The 24,021-nt window shown below is 44.1% G+C and overlaps 1 protein-coding gene across 1 annotated transcript in view; it reads left to right on the top strand.

The window, feature by feature from the left end:
• Nucleotides 1-24,021, top strand: part of LOC126187846 (prion-like-(Q/N-rich) domain-bearing protein 25) — a 150,383-nt gene that overhangs the window by 73,697 nt on the left and 52,665 nt on the right. The window contains exon 6 of the mRNA XM_049929157.1: nt 966-1,124. Within this exon, the coding sequence (XP_049785114.1) occupies nt 966-1,124 (159 nt within the window). The remainder of the gene's footprint in view (nt 1-965; nt 1,125-24,021) is intronic.

Raw genomic sequence — 24,021 nt, 5'->3', positions numbered from 1 at the left:
TCGAGCTGGCCGAGGTGGCCGAGCGGTTCTAGGCGCTACAGTCTGGAACTGCGCGACCATTTGAACCATTTGACCAATGTGTCTGCATGATGTAGTGGTCAATGCATCTCGTTTGTAAGCAGAAAACCTTGGTTCGAATCCCTGTCCAGCGCAAATTTTCAATTTGCCTCATTGATATAAATCAATGCCTACTGCCTTGAAACAAACGTAGTTCGGGATGTAATGCTGCCTTGTTCCGACCGGTTTCGGCTTTTGAATGTTTTTAGAACCAGAAGTAAAATGTTCACGAAATAAGGACGCATTACACTGACGACAATAAGAAATAAAATTCCTTTTCTTCGTCTGGTACCTTGAACTGGTTAAATACTTGTTAATGAAACAGAATCATCAGGCATAAGTCTTTGTTGGAGAGCAGAAAAGTTTCTGTTAGTTTTCAATGAAAAAACAATTTGGATGATAATAATAAACTAAATGGACGTCGATAACGTCATCAACTGCAGGCTCTATTGATGGGCATTGAAATTTGAAACGGTGTCACGCTACAGGGTGAAAATACAAGTTTTGGATGATTTGAGCATGGTGCTAAGTACAATACGTTTAAAAAAGTATAATGCGTTGTCTAAGCATTTCGTTTTTTTTTTTATTAGTAACTATGATAACAAAATATACAGAACCTTCTCGTCTGGAATCTACAATAGAAAGAAGTACAAAAGTGAGATGTACATCGCTTTTGCTTTTTAAAACCATAAAATATGGAAAATGCCACAGATAACTGAATAGTCACAGGAGGTTAGCTTTCTACAGTACAGTGAAGTCTTTGTCATTGAGTCATAGTGAGTTTTTATAAGGAACACGTATTATTATGTCTCTCTTTTCATAACATTTTGTAAACAGTACCTCCTTTTGCAGTGTAGCGGATTCATAATGTACGCTTTCCACGCTTTTCACTGACAACGTATTTACAGACGTGATCCCGTCGAATCTGGCGTGCGGCAATTCGACGTGCGGCAATACGACCTGCTACAACGACACGCAGTGTGGCTTCGGGGAGACTTGCTCCGTGCTGGAAACCTGTGCCTGCAAAGCAGGCTTCTTCCGGGACAGCGACGGCGCCTGCAAACTGGGTGAGTCTCTTTCACAATGTAGTGATTGCCGGCATAGCGATTCATTCCATACATACTTGATAGGCATGTTTACACAGTGGTACGTTCAAATGGTTCAAATGGCTCTGAGCACTATGCGACAGTCGCCTAGAACTTAGAACTAATTAAACCTAACTAACCTAAGGACATCACACAGATCCATGCCCGAGGCAGGATTCGAACCTGCGACCGTAGCAGTGGTACGTGCTCGAAAGTATGGCGTCATATCGTATCTATGTAGACTTTCCCGGCGCATTAGTATATCAGATTCTCGTCGGATTTCCAGCCGGATCAAACTGACATCTGAGCACAATATTTCAGCGGTCCACCTGGCCGCCATCAGGTGAGAAAAGCTACGCTGCTCTCACCAATAACTGCTTCCACTCTTTTTTTTCTTTATTGTGATTTTATTACTCTGCCTCATAAGGGCAGGGAAGGGCTGTCAGCGGCACAATCAGCCGCTCTTCAGCCGAGTGACATGGAAACTAAAATAAGAATAAAATGTTACATACATAAGGCGATAAAAAGGGGGAACATAAAACAGAGTAAAGGGTGAAAATGGAGGTAAAAATAGACATGGAGACGTTCATGGGGGACAGTTAAAAAAGTCACCAGAAAGTCAAAAAACACAGTTGGCGATTCTTAAAACACAGAGAAGACACTGAATCGACATGCACAGGTTAAAAGTCGGCCACAGTATTAAAAAACACTCCAGAACAACACAATTAAAACCCACTTGTAGCACACACGACGAAGAACAAAACTGCCAGGTGAGACCTGCCGAGGGAAAGGTCAGAAAGGATGGAAAAGGAGGGGAGAGCAAGGGGCAGCAGAGGTAGCGGCTCGATGAAGAGAGTAGGGGCGTCAGCAGGTACACTAAGAGGCAGGAGACACTTGGGGTGGGAGATGAAGAGGGAAGACATGGCAGGAGGGAGTGCAGAGATACTGAAAGGGGGCACAAGAGAGGGAGGGGGAGTAAGAGGGGGAAGCCGCTCAGGAGGAGAGAGGGGGAGGAGAGGGAGCCCTGAGGAGGAGGCAGGAAGATGGGGTTAGAGTTGGTAGGAAGGGTAGATGTCAGGGCGAAGCTCATCATCCGGGAGGGGTAGACAGTGGAAATTGTGTTGGGAAAGAAGATGGAGGGTGTGGAGATTGAGAGAGGGTGGGACACAACGGTAAAGACGCGGCAACTGGTTGGGGGTGGAGAGGAAGGGAGACACCAGGGGATATGTTCAAGGAAAAGGAGAAGGTGGGGGAAGGGGATGAGGTCGTAGAGGATGCGCGTGGGAGATGGAAGGCGAATGCAGAAGGCGAGGCGGAGCGCATGGCGTTCGAGGATTTGGAGGGCTGTATAGAACCGGGGAGGGGCGGAAATCAAAGCTACGCTGGCATAACAGAGGATGGGGCGGATCAAGGATTTGTAGGTGTGAAGGATGGTGGAAGGATGCAGACCCCACGTCCAGCCGGACAGGAGTTTCAGGAGGCAGAGGCGGTTGTGTTCCACTCGCAAATGACTGCACCTTTATATGCATCGAAGTACAGCAGCGCATGCGCTAGATACAGTGCGCACGCGCTCAATCATTCCTGCTGCCCCCTGGCGCAAAAAGAGTTACAGCGCCTCCGTTGGTGAATACTGCTGAAAACGATGTATCGTTACAAATGATTATTCATAGCCGGCCGATTCAGATGCCGTTGTTTCTTCTTATCTGATAAAACAGGATTCCACGTTTTAGTTAGCGGGTATCCATTATCACGATTAATGATATTATCTGCTAGTCTGATTTCGACAGTTTCTTTTAAAACACAATCCCGGTACCGCGAAGCATTTGCAACGACTTGTGTCTCATTGTATAGCATCCTGTGTCCCTCTGTAAGGAAATGCTCAGCCACCGCAGGTTTATCTGGTTGTAATAATCGCGTATGGCGATGACCTTCAACACACCTGTCGTTGACGGTACGAATAGTTTGGGCAATGTAAATTTTCCCACACTCACACGGTATTTTGTAAATGCCAGATTCCCTCAAACCTAAATCATCTATAACAGAGCCAAGAAGTGCTGGAATCTTAGCTGGCGGACGAAAAACACATCTGATTTCATATTTCTTCAAAAGTCTACCTATCTTGGCGGACACGTTCTCAGCAAACAGAAGAAAAGCCACGTACCTAAAGGTGTCTTTAGAAGCTTCAGGTAAAGGTCCAAACTCAAAAGCACGTCGAATTTGTCTGTCCGTATAGGCGTCATTATTGACTACGTCCTTAAGATGTTGCAGCTACTGTGATAAATTCTCAGTGCGGGAAAATTTACATTGGCCAAACTATTCGTACCGTCAACGAATTCGTACCTTCAACGACAGGTGTATTGAACATCATCGCCATACGCGATTATTACAACCAGATAAATCTGCGGTGGCTGAGCGTTTCCTTACAGAGGAACACAGGATGCTATACAATGCGACAAGTCGTTGGAAATGCTTCGCGGTACTAGGATTGTGTTTTAACAGACTGTCAAAATCAGACTAGCAAATAATATCATTAATCGTGATAATGGATACCCGCTATGTAAAACGTGGAATCCTGTTTTATCAGATATGAAGAAACAACGGTATCTAATTCGGCCGGCTGCGAATAATCATTTGTACTGATATATCGTCTTCAACAGTGTTCACCACCGGAGGCGCTGCAACTCTTTTTGCGCCAGGGGGCAGCAGGAATGATTGCGCGCGTGCGCACTGTATCTAGCGCATGCGCTGTTGTACTTCAGATGCATATAAAGGTGCGGATATTTGCGAGTGGAATCATCCCTCCAAAACCCAGGTGATCATTGTAGGCAAAACCACCCCTTCCTTCCGCCTCCTTGATTTCTATCTCACCATCTATGGCCGTCCTATCGCCCTCGCTCCCACCCTTAAGTACCTTGGCGTCACCCTCGACCGTCGCCTCTCCGGCCGTACGTGGGGTCTGGACCCCTCCACCATCCTCCACACCTATAAATCCCTCATCCGTCCTATCCTTTGTTATGCCCATCCGGCCTGGATCTCCGCCCCCCCAACCTTTTACAAATCCCTCCAAATCCTTGAACGTCATGCTCTCCGCCTCGCCTATCGTATCCGTCTCCCCTCCCCCACGCGGATCCTGTACGATCTCATCCCCTTCCCCCACCTCCTCCTTTTCCTTGAAAGGATACGGATCCTGAACACCTCCCGCAAACTCGATCCTCGTCACCCGCTCGTCTCCCCGCTCCTCTCCCACCCCCGCCGCTGCCGCGCCTGTATTCCCACGTCCCACCCGGTCTCCATCTCTCCACCCTCCTTACCCTCTCCCAAGGTGGCTTCCGCCAGCTCCCCCTCCCTGATGATGTCCTCCTCCCCTCCATCTACCCCTCCTACCAACTTTGATCCTCCCTCCCTCTTCCTGTATCTGTTCCTTTGGGCACCCTCCATCCCTCCCCCCCTCCTCCCCACTTCTCTCCCGGGCCTCCCCTCCCCTGTCCTTCTCCTCCTCCTCCCCTCTCCTCAGCCATTGACATCTCTGTTCTCCCCTCTCCACCCTCTCCACCCACCCTCACCCTGCTTCCCCTCTTGGCAGGTCCCCGGACTCGCACACGCTACGTGGACTTTCGTGCGCCGGAGATCATCGCCATTTGTGTCTCGTGTGTGTGACGTCGTTTCGTGTTTTTAGTGTCCGCCGTCACGCTTCTCCGTTCACTTGTGCCATCGGATTCATCAGTGTTCTGTGCGCCGTGTCAACGTGTTTTCAGTGTCTTTCTCGTCGAGTGTGAACGGCTCCGTGTTTTTTGTGTGACTGTGACCACTGTTTTTTGCCCGTCACTGTGTTCATTTTCATTCTCCATTTTTTGTACTGTGATTGTCAACTCTCTGGCTGAAGAGCGGCGTAGCATGCCGCTGCCAGCCTACCTGTTTTGTTCAGGTGTTAATATAACAATAAAGTAAAAAAAAAACGAGTGGAATCAGTTATCGGTGAGAGCAGCGTAGCTTTTCCCACCTGATGATGGCGGCCAGGCGGACCGCTGAAATATTGTGCTCAGATGACAGTTTGATCCGACTGGGAACCCGACAAGAATTTGATACGGCCTCATAACGATAAGATTCACTAAATATGTGTCAAGTGTCCATCTGCATCAGTTTACAGCGATAAAATGAAGTAGATGACAGAATGAATGCTTGTAGCGACTGAATATGACGACTGTAAGTGTGCAGTGCAACATGCGCTGTACATATTCATTACTTCATGTGTGTTACCACAGATAGCACAGATAGCATCCATTTGTACTGGAAATGTAAGACACGTGAGGAGCCCATTTGCTCTCTGCCGCATGAAAGGAGAGCACTGAGATTCTGTAACTGTCCACCCACCTGAAGTGATCTAAAGAAATTCTTGTTTCTGCGCAGAAGTAGCAGTCGGGTCGCTAATGTGTTTCTCGCGATGTGATGCTCTGAAATTTACTAGTAAGTAGGGTAAGACCCACTACGTTACTAAATAAGTATCCAAAGTTAAGTGGAAGGCCAATAGCTTTTTAAAACCTTCATCACACACAGAGGAGCTAAAGCCTTATAGTGGTAACAAGATATATCACAAACGTATGTCTACAAGTCCACAAATTTCACAGTTCATGTATGTAACACTTATAATTCTGTTATATTGAATATATATCGTGTAGAAATTACATACACGTTCTACACTCTACTCTCTCCCATGCTCGCGCAGTCCCGACTACTTAAGATCATTATGTACGGCGCGCATCTCAGATCCTAATCGGGCGGCTTCTAAATCGAACTGTACCTTATGGCCCCTCCTTACCAACTGGATCAAATGGTTCACAAATGGCTCTAAGCACTATGGGACTTAACATCTGAGGTCATCAGTCCCCTAGACTTAGAACTACTTAAACCTAACTAACCTAAGGACATCACACACTTCCGTGCCCGAGGCAGGATTCGAACCTGGGACAGTAGCAGCAGCGCGGTTCCGGACTGAAGCCCCTAGAACCGCTCGGCCACAGTGGCCGGCGCCCAACTGTATCGGTCAACACGAATCACTTAGCTATTTTGGTGGAAGCCGATGACGCACGAAGTGCTTCGGCTGTTTATCGTCATTCTAATGTTACTAAAGGTGGTTTTTAACATGAAAACTGATGTGAGTGGATGATAGCTTATTACTGATTGGATAACAAGTATGATTGTCAACTAAATCTAGGTTATGCTTTTAAAATATTAATAAATTAAAAGTAGAGATTTGGCGCCCTGCCCCAAGGGTAATAACTACATCGCCTGTCGTGGAAGCCAATCAGATTATCCGACTACTAAATTGGAGCAATGTCTCACGGAATCGGTCCTCACTGCACCGTTTGCCGTCTGTACCTCACTCCAGTTCTTACGTCAGACACCACGTAACGCAGTATCAACTAAATTATGAAGAGGTTTGAATATTACGCCTCCTAAAACTACAAATTTTACAATGTGCTTTAACTGATGCTACGTTTACAGCAAATTTATAACTTGCATAACATTCAAATTAATGTGGAGAACCCTCTGACTTATCGCGCTGACTAATAAACTGAATTAAAAAGTACTGGGAGGAAATCATTCTACCCCCAGCAGCGATTCTTCGTTTTCTTCGTATTGCAAGGGATACGTGTTAAGAAAGTACTAAAAATAGCTGTAGACGTTAAATGCTGTAGGGGAAGACACAGAGTGGATTATATCCAACAAATAATCGAGGACGGGAAAATAAAGAATGGGTGCCTTCATGATATTTATAGGCCCCACATTTAAATGTTTGGTCTTTTGAATATTTCTTTCATTCCGTCTTTTCTTTTCAATTTACAGATTGACAGTAGAAGAGAAGGACCGCACCCCTGATTTATGCCTCTTTTAATCTGAGCACTTCGCTCTTGCTCTTCCACTCATGTTTTGCCCTCTTGATTCTTATACTTCACGTGTATTTCCCGTTCTTCCTTATAGCTTATAAATATTTTTCTGAGGATCTAAAATATCTTGCAGCATTTTACGTTATCCAACTCTTTCTTTTTTTTTTCACGAGTCTTATTAAGATGTCTTCATTTCTTCCAATCTCGAGTCCATTATCAAGTGCAACGTCAGAACTGTTTCTCTGGTACCATTACCGGTCATCCGTCAGATTGTCAGTTTTTTTTTCTCATTCTTCTGCGTATGGTTCTTGTCAATAACTTGTATACCTGAGCCGTTTAGCTAGGCGTGCGATTACAGACTTAGCTGGCTTTGATATCTTAAGGATTGTGTGGATTACATTCTTCCGAAACTCCGATGGTATGTCTCCAGTTTCACAAATATTACCTTCTCCCAATGATTTCAGAAATTCCACAGCATTGTTATTTATTACTTCTGTCTTGTCTGTTCGCAAGACTTCCAAGGCCTTATCCGTCTCTGACTCAAAGACTGCACCTTCTATGGTTTCATTTCTTCGTCATCAGACAGTCTCTCCCACTCGTAGACGCCCTCAGTGTACTCTTCCCTGCCAGCCTCTCGGTCCTCTACCTCTAACGGTGACGTCCCTTTTGCACTCTTAATGTTGGCGCCTTCGCTTTTAATTTCGTCAAAAGTTATTTTTAATTTTCTATACCATATATCTGACCCTCCGAGAATCATTTATTTTGCAACTGATTCACTTTTTCTTTTTTCCTTTTGCCATTTCGCATCAGCTGATCTGCAAAGTATAAATTAAGGAAATACACTCCTGGAAATTGAAATAAGAACACCGTGAATTCATTGTCCCAGGAAGGGGAAACTTTATTGACACATTCCTGGGGTCAGATACATCACATGATCACACTGACAGAACCACAGGCACATAGACACAGGCAACAGAGCATGCACAATGTTGGCACTAGTACAGTGTATATCCACCTTTCGCAGCAATGCAGGCTGCTATTCTCCCATGGAGACGATCGTAGAGATGCTGGATGTAGTCCTGTGGAACGGCTTGCCATGCCGTTTCCACCTGGCGCCTCAGTTGGACCAGCGTTCGTGCTGGACGTGCAGACCGCGTGAGACGACGCTTCATCCAGTCCCAAATATGCTCAATGGGGGACAGATCCGGAGATCTTGCTGGCCAGGGTAGTTGACTTACACCTTCTAGAGCACGTTGGGTGGCACGGGATACATGCGGACGTGCATTGTCCTGTTGGAACAGCAAGTTCCCTTGCCGGTCTAGGAATGGTAGAACGATGGGTTCGATGACGGTTTGGATGTACCGTGCACTATTCAGTGTACCCTCGACGATCACCAGTGGTGTACGGCCAGTGTAGGAGATCGCTCCCCACACCATGATGCCGGGTGTTGGCCCTGTGTTCCTCGGTCGTATGCAGTCCTGATTGTGGCGCTCACCTGCACGGTGCCAAACACGCATACGACCATCATTGGCACCAAGGCAGAAGCGACTCTCATCGCTGAAGACGACACGTCTCCATTCGTCCCTCCATTCACGCCTGTCGCGACACCACTGGAGGCGGGCTGCACGATGTTGGGGAGTGAGCGGAAGACGGCCTAACGGTGTGCGGGACCGTAGCCCAGCTTCATGGAGACGGTTGCGAATGGTCCTCGCCGATACCCCAGGAGCAACAGTGTCCCTAATTTGCTGGGAAGTGGCGGTGCGGTCCCCTACGGCACTGCGTAGGATCCTACGGTCTTGGCGTGCATCCGTCCGTCGCTGCGGTCCGGTCCCAGGTCGACGGGCACGTGCACCTTCCGCCGACCACTGGCGACAACATCGATGTACTGTGGAGACCTCACGCCCCACGTGTTGAGCAATTCGGCGGTACGTCCACCCGGCCTCCCGCATGCCCACTATACGCCCTCGCTCAAAGTCCGTCAACTGCACATACGGTTCACGTCCACGCTGTCGCGGCATGCTACCAGTGTTAAAGACTGCGATGGAGCTCCGTATGCCACGGCAAACTGGCTGACACTGACGGCGGCGCTGCACAAATACTGCGCAGCTAGCGCCATTCGACGGCCAACACCGCGGTTCCTGGTGTGTCCGCTGTGCCGTGCGTGTGATCATTGCTTGTACAGCCCTCTCGCAGTGTCCGGAGCAAGTATGGTGGGTCTGACACACCGGTGTCAATGTGTTCTTTTTTCCATTTCCAGGAGTGTAATAGCAGTTTCAGTTCCGCTTCTAAGATTGTGATGCTACACTCACCCGGCGGCGGGGTGAAATTTAATAAATAATCAGGGTAATTACAGCATAGGAAGCCTTTCTACATGTACATCTACATCCATACTCCACAAGCCACCTGACGGTGTGTGGCGTAAAGTACCTTGAGTAGCTCTACCGGTTCTCCTTTCTATTCCGGTCTCGTTCGTGGAAAGAAGGATTGTCGGTATGCCTCTGTGTGGACTCCAATCTCTCTGATTTTATCCTCATGTTCTCTTCGCGAGATATACGTAGCAGGGAGCAATATACTGCTTGACTCCTCGGTGAAGGTATGTTCACGAAACTTCAACAAAATCCCGTACCCAGCTACTGAGCGTCTCTCCTGCAGAGTCTTCCACTGGAGTGTGTCTATCATCTCCGTAACGCTTTCGCGATTATTAAATGATCCTGTAACGAAGCGCGCTGCTCTCCGTTGGATCTTCTCTATCTCCTCCATCAACCCTATCTGGTACGGATTATTCAAGCAGTGGGCGAACAAGCGTACTGTATCCTACTTCCTTTGTTTTCGGATTGCATTTCCTTAGGATTCTTCCAATGAATCTCAGTCGGGCATCTGCCTTACCGACGATCAAGTTTATATGATCATTCCATTTTAAATCACTCCTAATGCGTACTCCCACATAATTTATGGAATTAACTGCTTCCAGTTGCTGACCTGCTATATTGTAGCTAAATGATAAATGATCTTTCTTTCTATGTATTCGGAGCACATTACATTTGTCTACATTGAGATTCAATTGCCATTCCCTGCACCATGCGTCAATTCGCTGCAGATCCTCTTGCATTCCATTGTTACAACCTCTCGATATACTACAGCATCATCCGCAAAAAGCCTCAGTGAACTTCCGATGTCATCCACAAGGTCATTTATGTATATTGTGAATAGCAACGGTCCTATGACACTCCCCTGCGGCACACCTTAAATCACTCTTACTTCGGAGGACTTCTCTCCATTGAGAATGATATGCTGCGTTCTGTTATCTAGGAACTCTTCAATCCAATCACACAATTGGTCTGATAGTCCATATACTCTTACTTTGTTCATTAAACGACTGTGGGGGAACTGTATCGAACGCCTTGCGGAAGTCAAGAAAGATGGCATCTACCTGGGAACCCATGTCTATGGCCCTCTGAGTCTCGTGAACGAATAGCGCGAGCTGGGTTTCACACGATCGTCTTTTTCGAAACCCATGCTGATTCCTACAGAGTAGATTTCTAGTCTCCAGAAAAGCCATTATACTCGAACATAATACGTGTTCCAAAATTCTACAACTGATAGACGTTAGAGTTATAGGTCTATAGTTCTGCACATCTGTTCGACGTCCCTTTTGAAAACGGGGATGACCAGTGCCCTTTTCCAATCCTTTGGAACGCTACCCTCTTCTAGAGACCTACGGTACACCGCTGCAAGAAGGGGGGCTAGTTCCTTCGCGTACTCTGTGTAAAATCGAACTGGTATCCCATCAGGTCCAGCGGCCTTTCCTCTTTTGAGCGATTTTAATTGTTTCTCTATCCCTCTGTCGTCTATTTCGATATCTACCATTTTGTCAACTGTGCGACAATCTAGAGAAGGAACTACAGTGCAGTCTTCCTCTGTGAAACAGCTTTGGAAAAAGACATTTAGTATTTCGGCTTTTAGTCTGTCATCCTCTGTTTCAGTACCATTTTGGTCACAGAGTGTCTGGACATTTTGTTTTGATCCACCTACCGCTTTCACATAACACTAAAATTTTTTAGGATTTTCTGCCAAGTCAGTACATAGAACTTTACTTTCGAATTCATTGAACGCCTCTCGCATAGCCCGCCTGTGAAGTTCCCTTTGCTTCCGCAGCAGTTTTCTAACTCGGTTGTTGTACCACTGGGGCTCTTTTCCATCTCTTACGATCTTACTCGGCACATATTCATCTAACGCATATTGTACGATGGTTTTGAACTTTGTCCACTGATCCTCAACACTATCTGTACTTGAGACAAAACTTTTGTGTTGAGCCATCAAGTACTCTGAAATCTGCTTTTTGTCACTTTTGCTAAACAGAAAAATCTTCCTTCCTTCCTTTGAGGCTCAAAGTAACACATAAATTTAATTTTATGTATGGTTTGAAGATGGACGAGACATACTAAATAGTTAACGGTGGTTCGTAAATATAATCAAAGATCTCGACTTAAACCGACCTTCCCTCATCTAGTTTCCTCATAAAATATGTATTTTATAGATCATAATGTATAAATAAACAACATGTGCTATGGTTGCCACCCCGCATCCCTACACAGATATTTTTAATTAAAATTGTTTAGTTGATTTTTTTGGATACCTACCCTTATGCAGTTTTTTAAAACAATTACCATCAATCAAGAGTAGATATACATAGAACGCCGAGATAAGGTTGCCAATCTTTTTACAGGCAATAATGGAAGGTTGCCAGATACAAACCGGTAAGCGTGTAATAGTAAATTACCCTCATCGAATTTCCTTATACCATCGTACATAAAATGTAAATAATTTTATTGTGAACACGATGGTATAGGGTTGAATTAGCAAAAATGGATATATCTCAGGGTTTTCGCTGTTTTAAGATGCAATAACTGAATACGAAAGCGTGGTGCGGTGGAAAATCATTGAATGTACAAATCTGTGCGATGAAACCTAAAAAATGTTAACCATGACGCTCTTCAAAAGGATTGCTCAGACATCCCTTGGCATTATATAAGCAATGAACCGACTTTAGACGGAAAAATTCGGGAATTATGTCGCAAAATTATTACACTGTATGATAAACATGCTCCTCAACGCACTGTCAAGGTAAAGAGAGCTCCCGCTCCGTGGCTCACCACTGCATTGCGCCAGTTAATGAATAAACGTGATGCTGCACATAGGGCCTTCAAGCGTAACCCAACTCCCGAGGCGTACGAAGCTTATAGGAAACTCCGAAATAGAACCAAGCAAAGCGTGAGGAATGCCAAAATCAGACATGCCCGCTCTGTCGTATGCGGTATAACAAAACCTGCTGCACTGTGGAAAAAGCTGCGCAGTTTCGGTATAGGGAAGCGAAGATCTGACGCTGTTTATCAAGCGTTTGCAGAAGAATTCAATGATTTCTTCTCAACAGCTATAAACTGCCACGCAGCGACAAATTACCAGCCCCAAGATATCAATCTCTCGAGAGACAAGTTTTACCTAAAACATGTAACTACTGGCACAGTACACAAGGCAATTATGAGAATCTCTTCCGAGGCAGTAGGAAATGATGGAGTCAGCATTGGCATGATTAAGAACGTCGTAGACACTATTACTCCAGTTATCACAGACATCTTCAACCTGTCTCTTGTCAGTAGTACATATCCTACTGAGTGGAAGCAAAGTTTAATTCAACCTATACCCAAGACTGACAACCCTAAGTCGCCAGGTGATTACAGGCCGATCAGCATACTACCTGCAATATCTAAAGCCCTAGAATACATCGTCCATGAACAACTGACGGATTACCTCAAAACTCATAACATCCACAACAAATATCAGTCAGGCTTTCGAAAGCACCATAGTACAGCAACTGCATTAATCAAAGTAACTGATGACATTAAACATGCTATGGACAGACGTGAAGCTACCATCCTAACACTGCTTGACTTTAGCAAGGCTTTTGATACAGTTGACTTTGATATATTACTAATTAAAATGAAACAGCTGAATTTCTCAAACAGCGCTATACACTGGTTCGACAGCTACCTCAAAAACAGAAGTCAACAAGTCATTTGTGGGTCGGAAAAGTCATCATGGAAAAACGTGCGCTCTGGAGTTCCCCAAGGCTCCGTCCTTGGTCCATTACTCTTCTCACTGTACATTAATGATATTTCTTCAGTGATTCACTCCTGCAACTACCATCTATATGCCGACGACATCCAACTGTACATAAGTGCAAGCCCCAAGAACATTGCTGACGCAGTAGCGAGTATGAACGCAGATCTTTGCTCTGTTTCTCGATGGGCACAGAACCTAGGTCTGAAACTAAACCCCAAGAAATCCCAGGTCATACTTATATCTCATCCAAAGCTAAGCAGTCGGTACTTTCGCGAAACAGTCCCTCAAATACTCCTCAATGGTACCCAACTACCATACCAAAAAACAGTAAAAGACCTTGGAATAATCTTGGATGAACACCTAAACTGGGAAGAACAAACAGTCACAGCTTGCCGGAAATCGCTCTCCTCCCTACATGCAATTCAAAAATTTAGAAAAATATTTCCAACCCATGTTAAACAAAAATTAGTCCAAACACTAGTCTTGCCTAATCTTTACTACTGTGATGTAGTTCAACACGGCACAAGTAGTGAAAATTCGAGATGCCTCGAGCTAGTGATGAATGCTTGCGTTAGATACGTATGCAATATACGGTTGTATGATCATATCAGTTCTTCATACTCCCAGCTAGGTTGGATACGCCCACATAAGGCACGCGATCTTCACACGATGTGCTTACTTCAACGATTTCTTAGCCACTGGTGCCCCCAATACTTATCTTCTCACATTAAACACCTATCATCATTCCACAACCGCAATACTAGATCGGATACATCTAGCATCTTGGCTGTACCTTTACATAACACAAAATCTTTCTCTGTGTCATTCTCCATCTCAGCCATACGACTATGGAACGCGCTCCCCTGTGATCTGCGTCTTATCCAGAACCACTTAACATTCAAGAGGGAACTCAAGACTTACATATTAGGGACGGTATAGCCACCATTGTCGTGCCCCTCTCATCTTTTTCTTTCTCCTCTCCATCATAGCTTCGAATTTTACCATTCTATTTCTCCTCCTCTAACTTATCCACCTTTTCTATATCTCTTTCACCCCATTCTATCGTCTTATGTCTCTGCTTGATGAGAATAACTCACAAGCTGCAAGAATATAACGAGAAAATTCCCAACTAGCAATAGGACTGACATTCATAAAAGAAAAAATATGTTCACTTTCCTATACATAGTCATTACTATTATTATTATTCTTGATTATTATAATTACTTTTTGATTGTTATAATTATCATTGTAGTACTTTTATAATCTCTAATTTTTTCTGTAACATTAATACTGTATAACATGTTAATGTCCTTAATGTTCTGTAGAAACTGAAATTTGTTGAATCTGAGTATGCCTGGTTAGGTGTAAGAGAGGGCCTGAAGGCCCTAATCTTGCCAGGTAAAATAAATGCATAAATAAATAAATAAATAAATAAATAAAGCAGCAGAGTAACAATTATGTTTGTTACAGTCGGCGAGTAAAAGAGACTGGCCATGCTCATTTCTCCGTGTAACCAGAGTCCAAGGTAGTGCGCCGCTAAAACGCGCACAGTTTTCTTGCAACCGCTGTTGCAGCTCAGCCAAGCGGGTGGCTTGTGCATCTAAACTCACCGCGAAATGATTCTGTATTGTATATATGGAGTTTAGAATCACGCCCAAAACGCAAATCTATGCTCAGATAATAGGCGTACAGCGGGTTCCATATCTGCGCGTCAAAGATGGGCTTTCAGCCATAGTACGAAAACGAAAATATTGACTGCTATCAAGGATCATCTTGGTTTCTCACGAGGTGATACACCATAATCTTTGCAAAAATTAGAACAAGAAAGATAAAGCAAGTCTTCACAGTACTATTAAAACAATTAAAAGCGCCATCAGTACATTTGATGATATTATCGATATAAATGTCTTGTTTAACATTTCTACATGTAAAGGAGCATCATCCTATGCTACTGATTTCCCGCTTACTTTTAAATCAGTCAACAAAAGTTAAGTTTTCTTTCTGGATGCAGTTCTGTTATTGGAAGATTACAGAAGCCGATATTCTTAAATCTTAATTTCGCGTCACAGGGCACCTCCTGAGTTCAGGTGAATAAAGATAAACGCGCAGTATTAAAAATGGAACGAGTCACCAGTGGTTGGCTACTCGCAATTAACCTTGACAAAAAATGCGTAGAATGGTTACGTTTCTATGATTACCAATTCTGCCTGTCCTATTCTCGTGCACCGTTGAAATGTTGAAGACAGACAAATCCATATCAGCCAAGACAGTCAAATCTCAAGACAACTTGGTTCAGCCAACAAAAATCAACGTTGAAATAATAGATGAATCTTGAGGAACGTTCAATAAGTGATGCAGTATTTTTTTTCTGACAGAAGGCTAGTTTTACTCGGGATTGCAGTACAGCAAATTATTCCCCACTATTTTGGCTCCAAACCCCTATTTTTCAACATAAACACCGTTCGTTGTGACAGCCTTACGCTACCTACTGTATGGTATACCCGTATGGTAATACTCTATTGGTCGACGTCGTAGCCAAAGTCTTGCTGCATCAATAACCTCCCCATCATCCACGTATGCTCTCCCCGGAGTTCATCCTTCATTGGGCCAAAAAGACGCAGGTCGGAATGTACGAAATCCAGGCTGTAGCGTGGATTAGGAAAAACATTCCAATGAAGTTTTGTGAGCTCGTCTCGTGTGAGACCATGTGTTGTCGTGGAGAACTGAAAGTTGAGCAGCGAGGTGTGTGACTGTGATCCGTCGATCACGTCGAATGAGAGTGTCCGCACGTTCCATCATTGCACAAGTCTCAGCTGTGTGCGCCCGCCGGTACGAAGGAGATCGGACAGGTTCGCACAATGATGACAGAAGCCTCGCCCAACGACTCACCTTGCTTTCGTTCACTGCCAGCTCTCCGTAGACACTCTGCAAGCACCTATAAACATCTGCGATACTCTGGTTTTCCGCCAAAAGAAACTCAATGACAGCTGTCTGCTTGGGGCGCACCTCCTTTGCAGACGCCGTTCTGAAGGCTACGTATTGGCGCTGCCACCTATCGGAGCCTCGTGAATCTATAGCGGCTGACGCGGGGAATATTCTACGACGCCCCACAACAAATTCTGCATTTCTTCAACAGAAATAGGACGAGAAAAAAATGTGTTGCATTACTTATGGAACGCCCCCGTACTTCTTATAGCAGATCGGATCCTCCTTACCACAAACTTTCATTAAAGCAGCTGATCATAACCTCATAAAACCTTGTTCAAGTAATGCTGGAAAGACACATATTATATTTTATCGCTATTTAGCGCCTTGTATCAAAGATATTGAACATCAAACTCGACAAGTGTTTGATATTCCCGACATAGTTAAAGGACCTCTACAATCCAGACCTACTGATTTTTCGGGAATGTCAAGAATTATCTTTTAACGAGGCTTTGGTACAGTTCTTAGCCGATTATGGGGAGAATGACCATTTGGCATCAGTAACGCAAACTAAAGATGTCCTTATAACTGATGAAATTCTGTGCTACTCTTATCTAATAAATGAAACTCATGTCGTGAAAACAAAAGAAATTGTTTATGAATGTCAACGTGATAAAGGGGATACGTGGATTATGTTTCATGCTAGCAAAGTGCCACCAACTTCAGTAATTGTAGTTGATGCCTCTGGTACTGAAGATATAATAATTTGGCTGGTTAATTTTCATAAAGTCCCTGAATCTGAAATTTGGTAGGCAGCTTCAGCAACTAAGACAAAAAGCGATAAAGACCTTAACTGTATCAACTGCACAAAATTAGCATTGAATTTGGGATCCTCATTATGTTTTCCACATTCTACGCATTTGCAAAACCCGATTACATCGCTGTTTTCTGCAGTAATCGAAAAGTCAGATCGTTTTAAATTTTTGCAAAAGTCTAAATTTAGAAAAAAAACTTTGCGTCATTAAAAGATGAGGCCCACGTTTTCGTTGACGAAAAAACTGATGTAGTTCCAGAATTTACTGCTCTTACGTATGGCATAAAGCAGTACAAAGATATTAATGATGTAAGGTCTCGTATTTTCCAAACGAATTACTCAGCCAAAAAAGATGGTGAACAATTTATGAAAAAATAAAACGCTTCAATTCAAATATAATTCCACCACGTTGGAAAACGTTAAAACAAAAAATAAAAAAAGAAATAAGCACAGTTTATGTAGCCTATGTTCTATGTGGCTTAATGCTGCGGACTCTTTTTGTATAAAACTACAGCCTGAATCTTGTGGGAAGTACGTAATGGCTATATAAAGCCAATCTTCAGCGTCCCAACACTCTTACAAGTTCACGAAATTTTATGGGCTATGGACAGGGATAGTAATGACAACAATCCCTCAGAATCTGATTTCAATATTTCAACTTTTGATGCATCAGATTCTGAATAACTACTAGTATCTGAAATCTTTGTGTTTCAAATTGTACAATAAATCACATTGTTTCTGTTACAAGAAATGTGTTAAACATATTTTAAAATGTTGATTTATTTTCTTCATTTATTAATCCTATTTTATACGTTAATAGGGAAAATCCGGAAGAAAAGTGAATATTCCTTATAATTACTATATCGTGCATTTCATTCAGTGGAAGTTTTTTCATGCTTCGAAACGCCAAGCACTGAGTGCAGATTTGCGTTTTGAGGATATCTCTACATTCCATATTTACAATGCACAGTGCGTTTGTATGTACAAGCCAGTCGCTTGGCAGCGCCGCAGTAGCGCTTGCAAGGAAACTGTGCGAGATTTTACCCCCCATTGTTTTGGATTCCGGTTACACAGAGAAGTGAGCATGTCCAGTCTCTTTTACTCGGCAGCTGTCACACACACAGCTGTTAGTCTGCGTCTTTCTCCATCGCATGTGGGTTTGTATATTCAGTGTTTCTCTGACACACCACGCTCTCGTACTGAGTTATTGCAACTTAAAACTGCAACAGCCCAATGATAAGCCCACATTTGCTAAGGCAACCCTATACCATCGTGTTAGCAATAAAATTATTTACATTTTATGCATGAGTGTATAAGTAAATTCGATGAGGGTAATTTACTATTACACGTTTACGTGTTTGTACATGGCCACCTTTCTTTATTGCCTGGAAAAGAAGGCAACCTTACCTTGGCGTTTTATGTACATCATTTACTCTTTATTGTCTGTAATTTTTTTAAGAAACTGCATAAGGGTGCATATAAAAAAATCAAACAATTCTTAATTAAAAATATCCGTGCAGGAATACAGGGTGGTAACCCTAGTTCGTTTTGTTTATGAATACATCATAACGTATAGGGCATATGAAGGGCTTATTTCAATAGTGATACAAGTCCATTTTTGTTCATTGTGAGATACAGAGTCCTAAAGTTAAATGAGTGCTGAAAAATCTGCAATTGAGATTCCAGAAATATTTAAGCATATGGCTTCTTGCTAGAGATGAACCTTTATTTCTGTTTGTTTGGATCATTAATTGCAGAAGCATTATAGGCAGAAAAGTGGAGGTAATGGACTTATACCACTATTGAAATACGCCCTTCATATATGTTCTAAGGAAACTCAATGAGGTAAGGTCGGTTTAAGTCGGTTCAAATGGTTCAAATGGCTCTGAGCACTATGGGACTCAACTGCTGTGGTCGTAAGTCCCCTAGAACGTAGAACTACTTAAACCTAACTAACCTAAAGACACCACACACATCCATGCCCGAGGCAGGATTCGAACCTGCGACCGTAGCGGTCGCGCGGTTCCAGACTGGAGCGCCCAGAACCGCTCGGACACTCCCGCCGGCGGTTTAAGTCGGGATCTTAGAGTAGTATACAGGAAATGTTTCCGTACTTTTCCCACATCGTCATACTATTTCATTAATAAGTTAGTAATTTCCTACAAAATTACTGTTTTTGTTAAAAGACCGTATGAGAACTTGAATGGTGCGTCTTCGACAGTTGGAACTCGGTGCCTGTAAATCTAACGGGTATGAGCAGCGCTCCCAAAGCAGTTAAGATGAACTCAGTTAGGTAGGCTGTAAGTTGTACAGCATCTGTGAATAGTCGTCTGTTTTCTTTGAGTGCCGAAGTTTGATCGTCTGCAAGCAACGTTCTTGGTTCGTAGAGTCAGCCGCCAGGCTCCACAGTTTAGATATGTGGAGTAGTTTAGCTGTGTGCCTAAGGTCCCGGAATTTCAGGAAATACTAATAGGTTTGTCGAGAAAAATAGTTTACCATCATTTTGCTCGTCAGTTACGACAGGTGCAGGAGAATTACGATAATAACTCAGAATTACATCCACATCCGGACCATAGATGCCTATAAAGGGCGTTAGAAATGTAGCAGGACACAGGATGCTCCACTGAACAATTCGAGGTAGGGAACCTGGTGTCGGAAAAGGCAGCTTAAGGACATAAGGAAGTATACTTGCCTATCGCTTTGTGTAGCATTACTGTTTTCCAACTGTTTTACAACTAACATGCGTACAAGTTCACTCGTACTGTGCTATATATTTACATGTACATTCTTTATTTCCTGCGAGGAAACAAGGAGAACGAGCGCAATTACCAGGAAGTCATGATGCAGGTTTTGTTTACTTTTCTTGTCCATAAGGCGGCTCTGTTGTATTCTATTTACATCGTCTCAAGACAGAAAGTGGTATGAATAAACGACAGTCCCGTTCATCACTGATTGCTATTCAGAGACGTACAATATAATACGATGGAGAGATGTAGCGGCACCGGTACAATATTTCCTGGTCGCTGGAGTGGAAAGGGAGTTTCTATTCCATGGCCTGCAAGGTCATCTGACCTGAATTCCCTTGATTATTTCATATGGGGGTATTTAAAGCCACTTGTCTACGAGACCCCAGTGGATACGAAGATGGAATTAGTTGCCAGAATTGAAGCTGCCTGTGATGTGATTCGAAACACACCAGATATGTTTGTCAGGTGCGTCAAAATCTTGTTCGCCAATGTCATACTTGCATTGTGGTTGATAGCCGTAGGTTTCAGCACATTTTTAAGATACAGTACAAATGGTACGTTCATTGTGTCAGTGATGGTATTTGCAGGTAAATAATGTAAACAGAAAAATACACAGCAATGTCATTTTATTCCTATTATCTCCCTAAGCTGGCTTCTCCTACCCCAGGTTCCCTACCTCAAATTGTTCAAGGGGGAGCATCCTCTATGTCCCGTTAAATTGTTGCACACTCTTACCCAGACACCTTGTATGTCACCGCTAAGGAAATTTTTGATGTTTTACTGACTTGTTCCATTACTATACGGACCCACGGACCCACGGACCCACTCTCGCTCGCCTTCACTTTTCCACATTTGATTTCTGTATTGGTCTACGTTCCATAACTGGGTTTGTGTTTTATTCTTTTTCTTATTGGCCGAGCGCTGTTTTGGGACACTAAGCCATAGTATCTCTACAGTAACAACAGTTATTGCACTCATTTCAGTGCGTTCTGACTTTTTAAGTGTGCGATATTTCGTGTAAATGTTTTCATTCGTCTCTACGAAACTTCAAATACACTGTCTGAAGCACCCGGAAAACTTGCCGTTGTCAACGTTACTTCATTCGCTTCTACAGCACTCGGACGTATAGAAATGATTAGGGCTGTAAATTTCTGCGACAGGTAGAATGGAATGTATTAGTGTTGTGATTCTTGAGTTTCTTCCGGCGTATTTGATAATCAAAATATCCACGAATGTACTGCCGGTCTACAGTGTCCAACGAGCACAATATTTCGGCGATCATACATGTCGCCATCATCAGGTGAACTGACGGACTGAGCTCCTGTGAACGTGCCGGCACGGAGATCCGTACGCTATGTGTTGTTCGTGTTGAGCGTTGTTACTAGTTCCGGTAGGATATGTAATATAACCGGCGTGAACAACGTCGGATGTTGACTGATCACTGTGAAGGGCATAGACATGCCGAGTACTCGTGTGAGATAGCGTTGTCAGCAGTTGACAGAGGATGGAAAGGGCCTCATCGTGGTCTCCATGTCGCTTGCTGGTCAAATCGTGCAATATCCAAAGGTTTTGGGCATTCTGATGTGTCAGTGCCCCGATGTTGGACTGCTTGGGAACGTAAGGGCAAGCATAATTGCCGTTTACGTTGCGGTCGACCACGTCTGACCACCACAAAAGATTATAGCCAATATTGTGCACCAAGCACAGTGTAACACCCTCACATCTCTGCCTGCCGTCCGAGAACAGGTAACATACTTTTTGCACCATTCGTCAGAGGCTAACAAAAACCTGACTACGAATTACCACCCAATGCGTAGGCTTGAACTCTGCAGTACAACGGTAGGTCACGGACATCCAGTGTCCTCATGTGTTACCCCTGTTGCGACAGTATTGTGGTGCCATTTTTCAACAGGGCAATGTCCATCCACACACGATTTGTGCCTCTATGAACTGTCTGTGTGATGTTGAGGTACTCCTGTGACCATCCACAACACCAGATCTGTCTCTTATACAACACAGAACGTCTGTGGGCCCAGATCCATCCCAGTGCCCGTATACAGGATATCAATTACATGTCTACATCTGCAACTATATAGATACTGCGCAAGCCACCGTACGGTGCATGGCGGAGGGCCGCTGTACCACTACGAGTCATTTCCTCTCCCGTTCCACTGTCAAACATAGCGAGGGAAAAACGACTGTCTTCAGGCCTAATTTCTCGTATCTTGTCTTCGTGGTTCTTCTGCGCAACGCATACAGGCGGTAAAAGAATCTTTCAGCAATCAGCTTCCCACGCCCGGGTTCCCGGGTTCGATTCCCGGCGGGGTCAGGGATTTTCTCTGCCTCTTGATGGCTGGGTGTTGTGTGATGTCCTTAGGTTAGTTAGGTTTAAGTAGTTCTACGTTCTAGGGGACTGATGACCATAGATCTTAAAGTCCCGTAGTGCTCAGAGCCATTTTAGCCAATCAGCTTCAAATGCCAGTTCTCTAAATTTTCTCAACAGCGTTCCTCGAAAAGAACGCGGCTTTACCTCCAGGAACTTCCATTTGAGCTCTCGAAGCATCTCCGTAACACTTACACGTTATTCGAACCTACCGGTAACAAATTTAAAAGCCCGCCTCTGAATTGCTTCGATGTCTTCTTTCAATCCTACCTGATACGGATCTCAAACACTCGAGTAGTACCCAAGAATATGTCGCACCAGCGTCCTATATGCAGCCTCCTCTAGAGGTGAATCACTCTTCCCTAAAATTGTCTCAATAAACCGAAGTCGACCATTCGCCTTCCCTACCACAGTTCTCACAGTGCTCGTTCCACCTCACATCGCTTTGCAACTTTACGCCCACATACCTAAACGATTTAGCTGTGTCAAGCAGGACACTAGCAATTCTGTATCCGAATATTACAGCTTTGTTCTTCCTACTCATCAGCGTTAAATTACATTTATCCACATTTAGAGGTAGCTGCCATTCATCTCACCAATTACAAATTTTGTCTAAGTCTTCTTGAATCTTCCTACAGTCACTCAACTCCAACACCTTATCGCACATCACGGCATCATCAACAAACAACTGCACATTAATGCCCACCCTGTCCGCGAAATCATTTACGTATCTAGAGAACAGTAGCGGTCCTATCACACTTCCCTGAAGCTACTCCTGACGTTACTCTTGTCGCTGCTAAACATTCGCCGTCGAGGACAAAAAGCTGGGTTTTATTACATGAGAAGTCTTCTAGCCACTGATATTTGTGAACTTATTCCATATGGTCGTTCCTTCATTAACAACCTGTAGTGGGGCACCGTGTCAAACACTTTCCGGAAATCTATAAATTTGGAATCTGTCTGCTGCCTTCATCCATAGTTCGCAGTATATCATGCGAGAAAAGGGCAAGCTGAGTTTCGCACTAGCGATGCTTTCTAAAACCATGCTCATTCGTGGTCGTAAACTTCTCAGTCTCAAGAAAGTTTGTTATATTCGAACTGAGAATACGTCCAAGGATTCTGCAGCAGCCGGCCGTTGTGGCCGTGCGGTTCTAGGCGCTACAGTCTGGAGCCGCGTGACCGCTACGGTCGCAGGTTCGAATCCTGCCTCGGGCATGGATGTGTGTGATGCCCTTAGGTTAGTTAGGTTTAAGTAGTTCTAAGTCTAGGAGACAGATGACCTCAGATGTTAAGTCCCATAGTGCTCAGAGCCATTTGAACCATTCTGCAGCAAACGGAAGTTAGGGATATAGGTCTGTAATTTTGCTGGTCCCCGTTGGCGCTTATTATATACCGTAGTCAACTGCGCTTTTTCCAGTAGCTTGGGATTTTGTGCTGGGCGAGAGATTCATGAAAAATGCAAGCTAGGTAAGGGGCCAGTGCCGTAGAGTACTCTCTGTAAAATCGAATTGCGGTTCCATCCGGACCTGGTGATTTATTTGCTTTCAAATATTCAAGTTTGTTCCCTAGGACAGGGATGCTTATTACTATGTCGTCCATACGGGACTCTGTCCGATGGTTAAATGGCGGTAAGTCACACTGATAAGAGGGCTCATACTGCGAAGTTCTTTCATATCTGACTCAATTTCTTAAAACCTGAAATAACATCACTCACCCCCTCCGGCCGGCCGGTGTGGCCGTGCGGCTCTAGGCGCTTCGGTCTGGAACCGCGTGACCGCTACGGTCGCAGGTTCGAATACTGCCACGGTCATGGATGTGTGTGATGTACTTAGGTTAGTTAGGTTTAAGTAGTTCTAAGTTCTAGGGAACTGATGACCACAGATGGTTAGTCCCACAGTGCTCAGAGCCATTTGAACCATTTTTGAACTCACCCCCTCCCCCCAAGTAAATAAGTTCAGTTTCGTTTCCTCTTCCCCTTCTGATCGCTCAACGTTTTTGTCAGACA

Source organism: Schistocerca cancellata, chromosome 5, assembly GCF_023864275.1.
Source record: "Schistocerca cancellata isolate TAMUIC-IGC-003103 chromosome 5, iqSchCanc2.1, whole genome shotgun sequence".
In the NCBI taxonomy this organism is placed as follows: Eukaryota; Metazoa; Arthropoda; class Insecta; order Orthoptera; family Acrididae; genus Schistocerca; species Schistocerca cancellata.
Note: the sequence above shows the minus strand (reverse complement) of the source record. Positions and strands in the feature narration are given on the sequence as shown.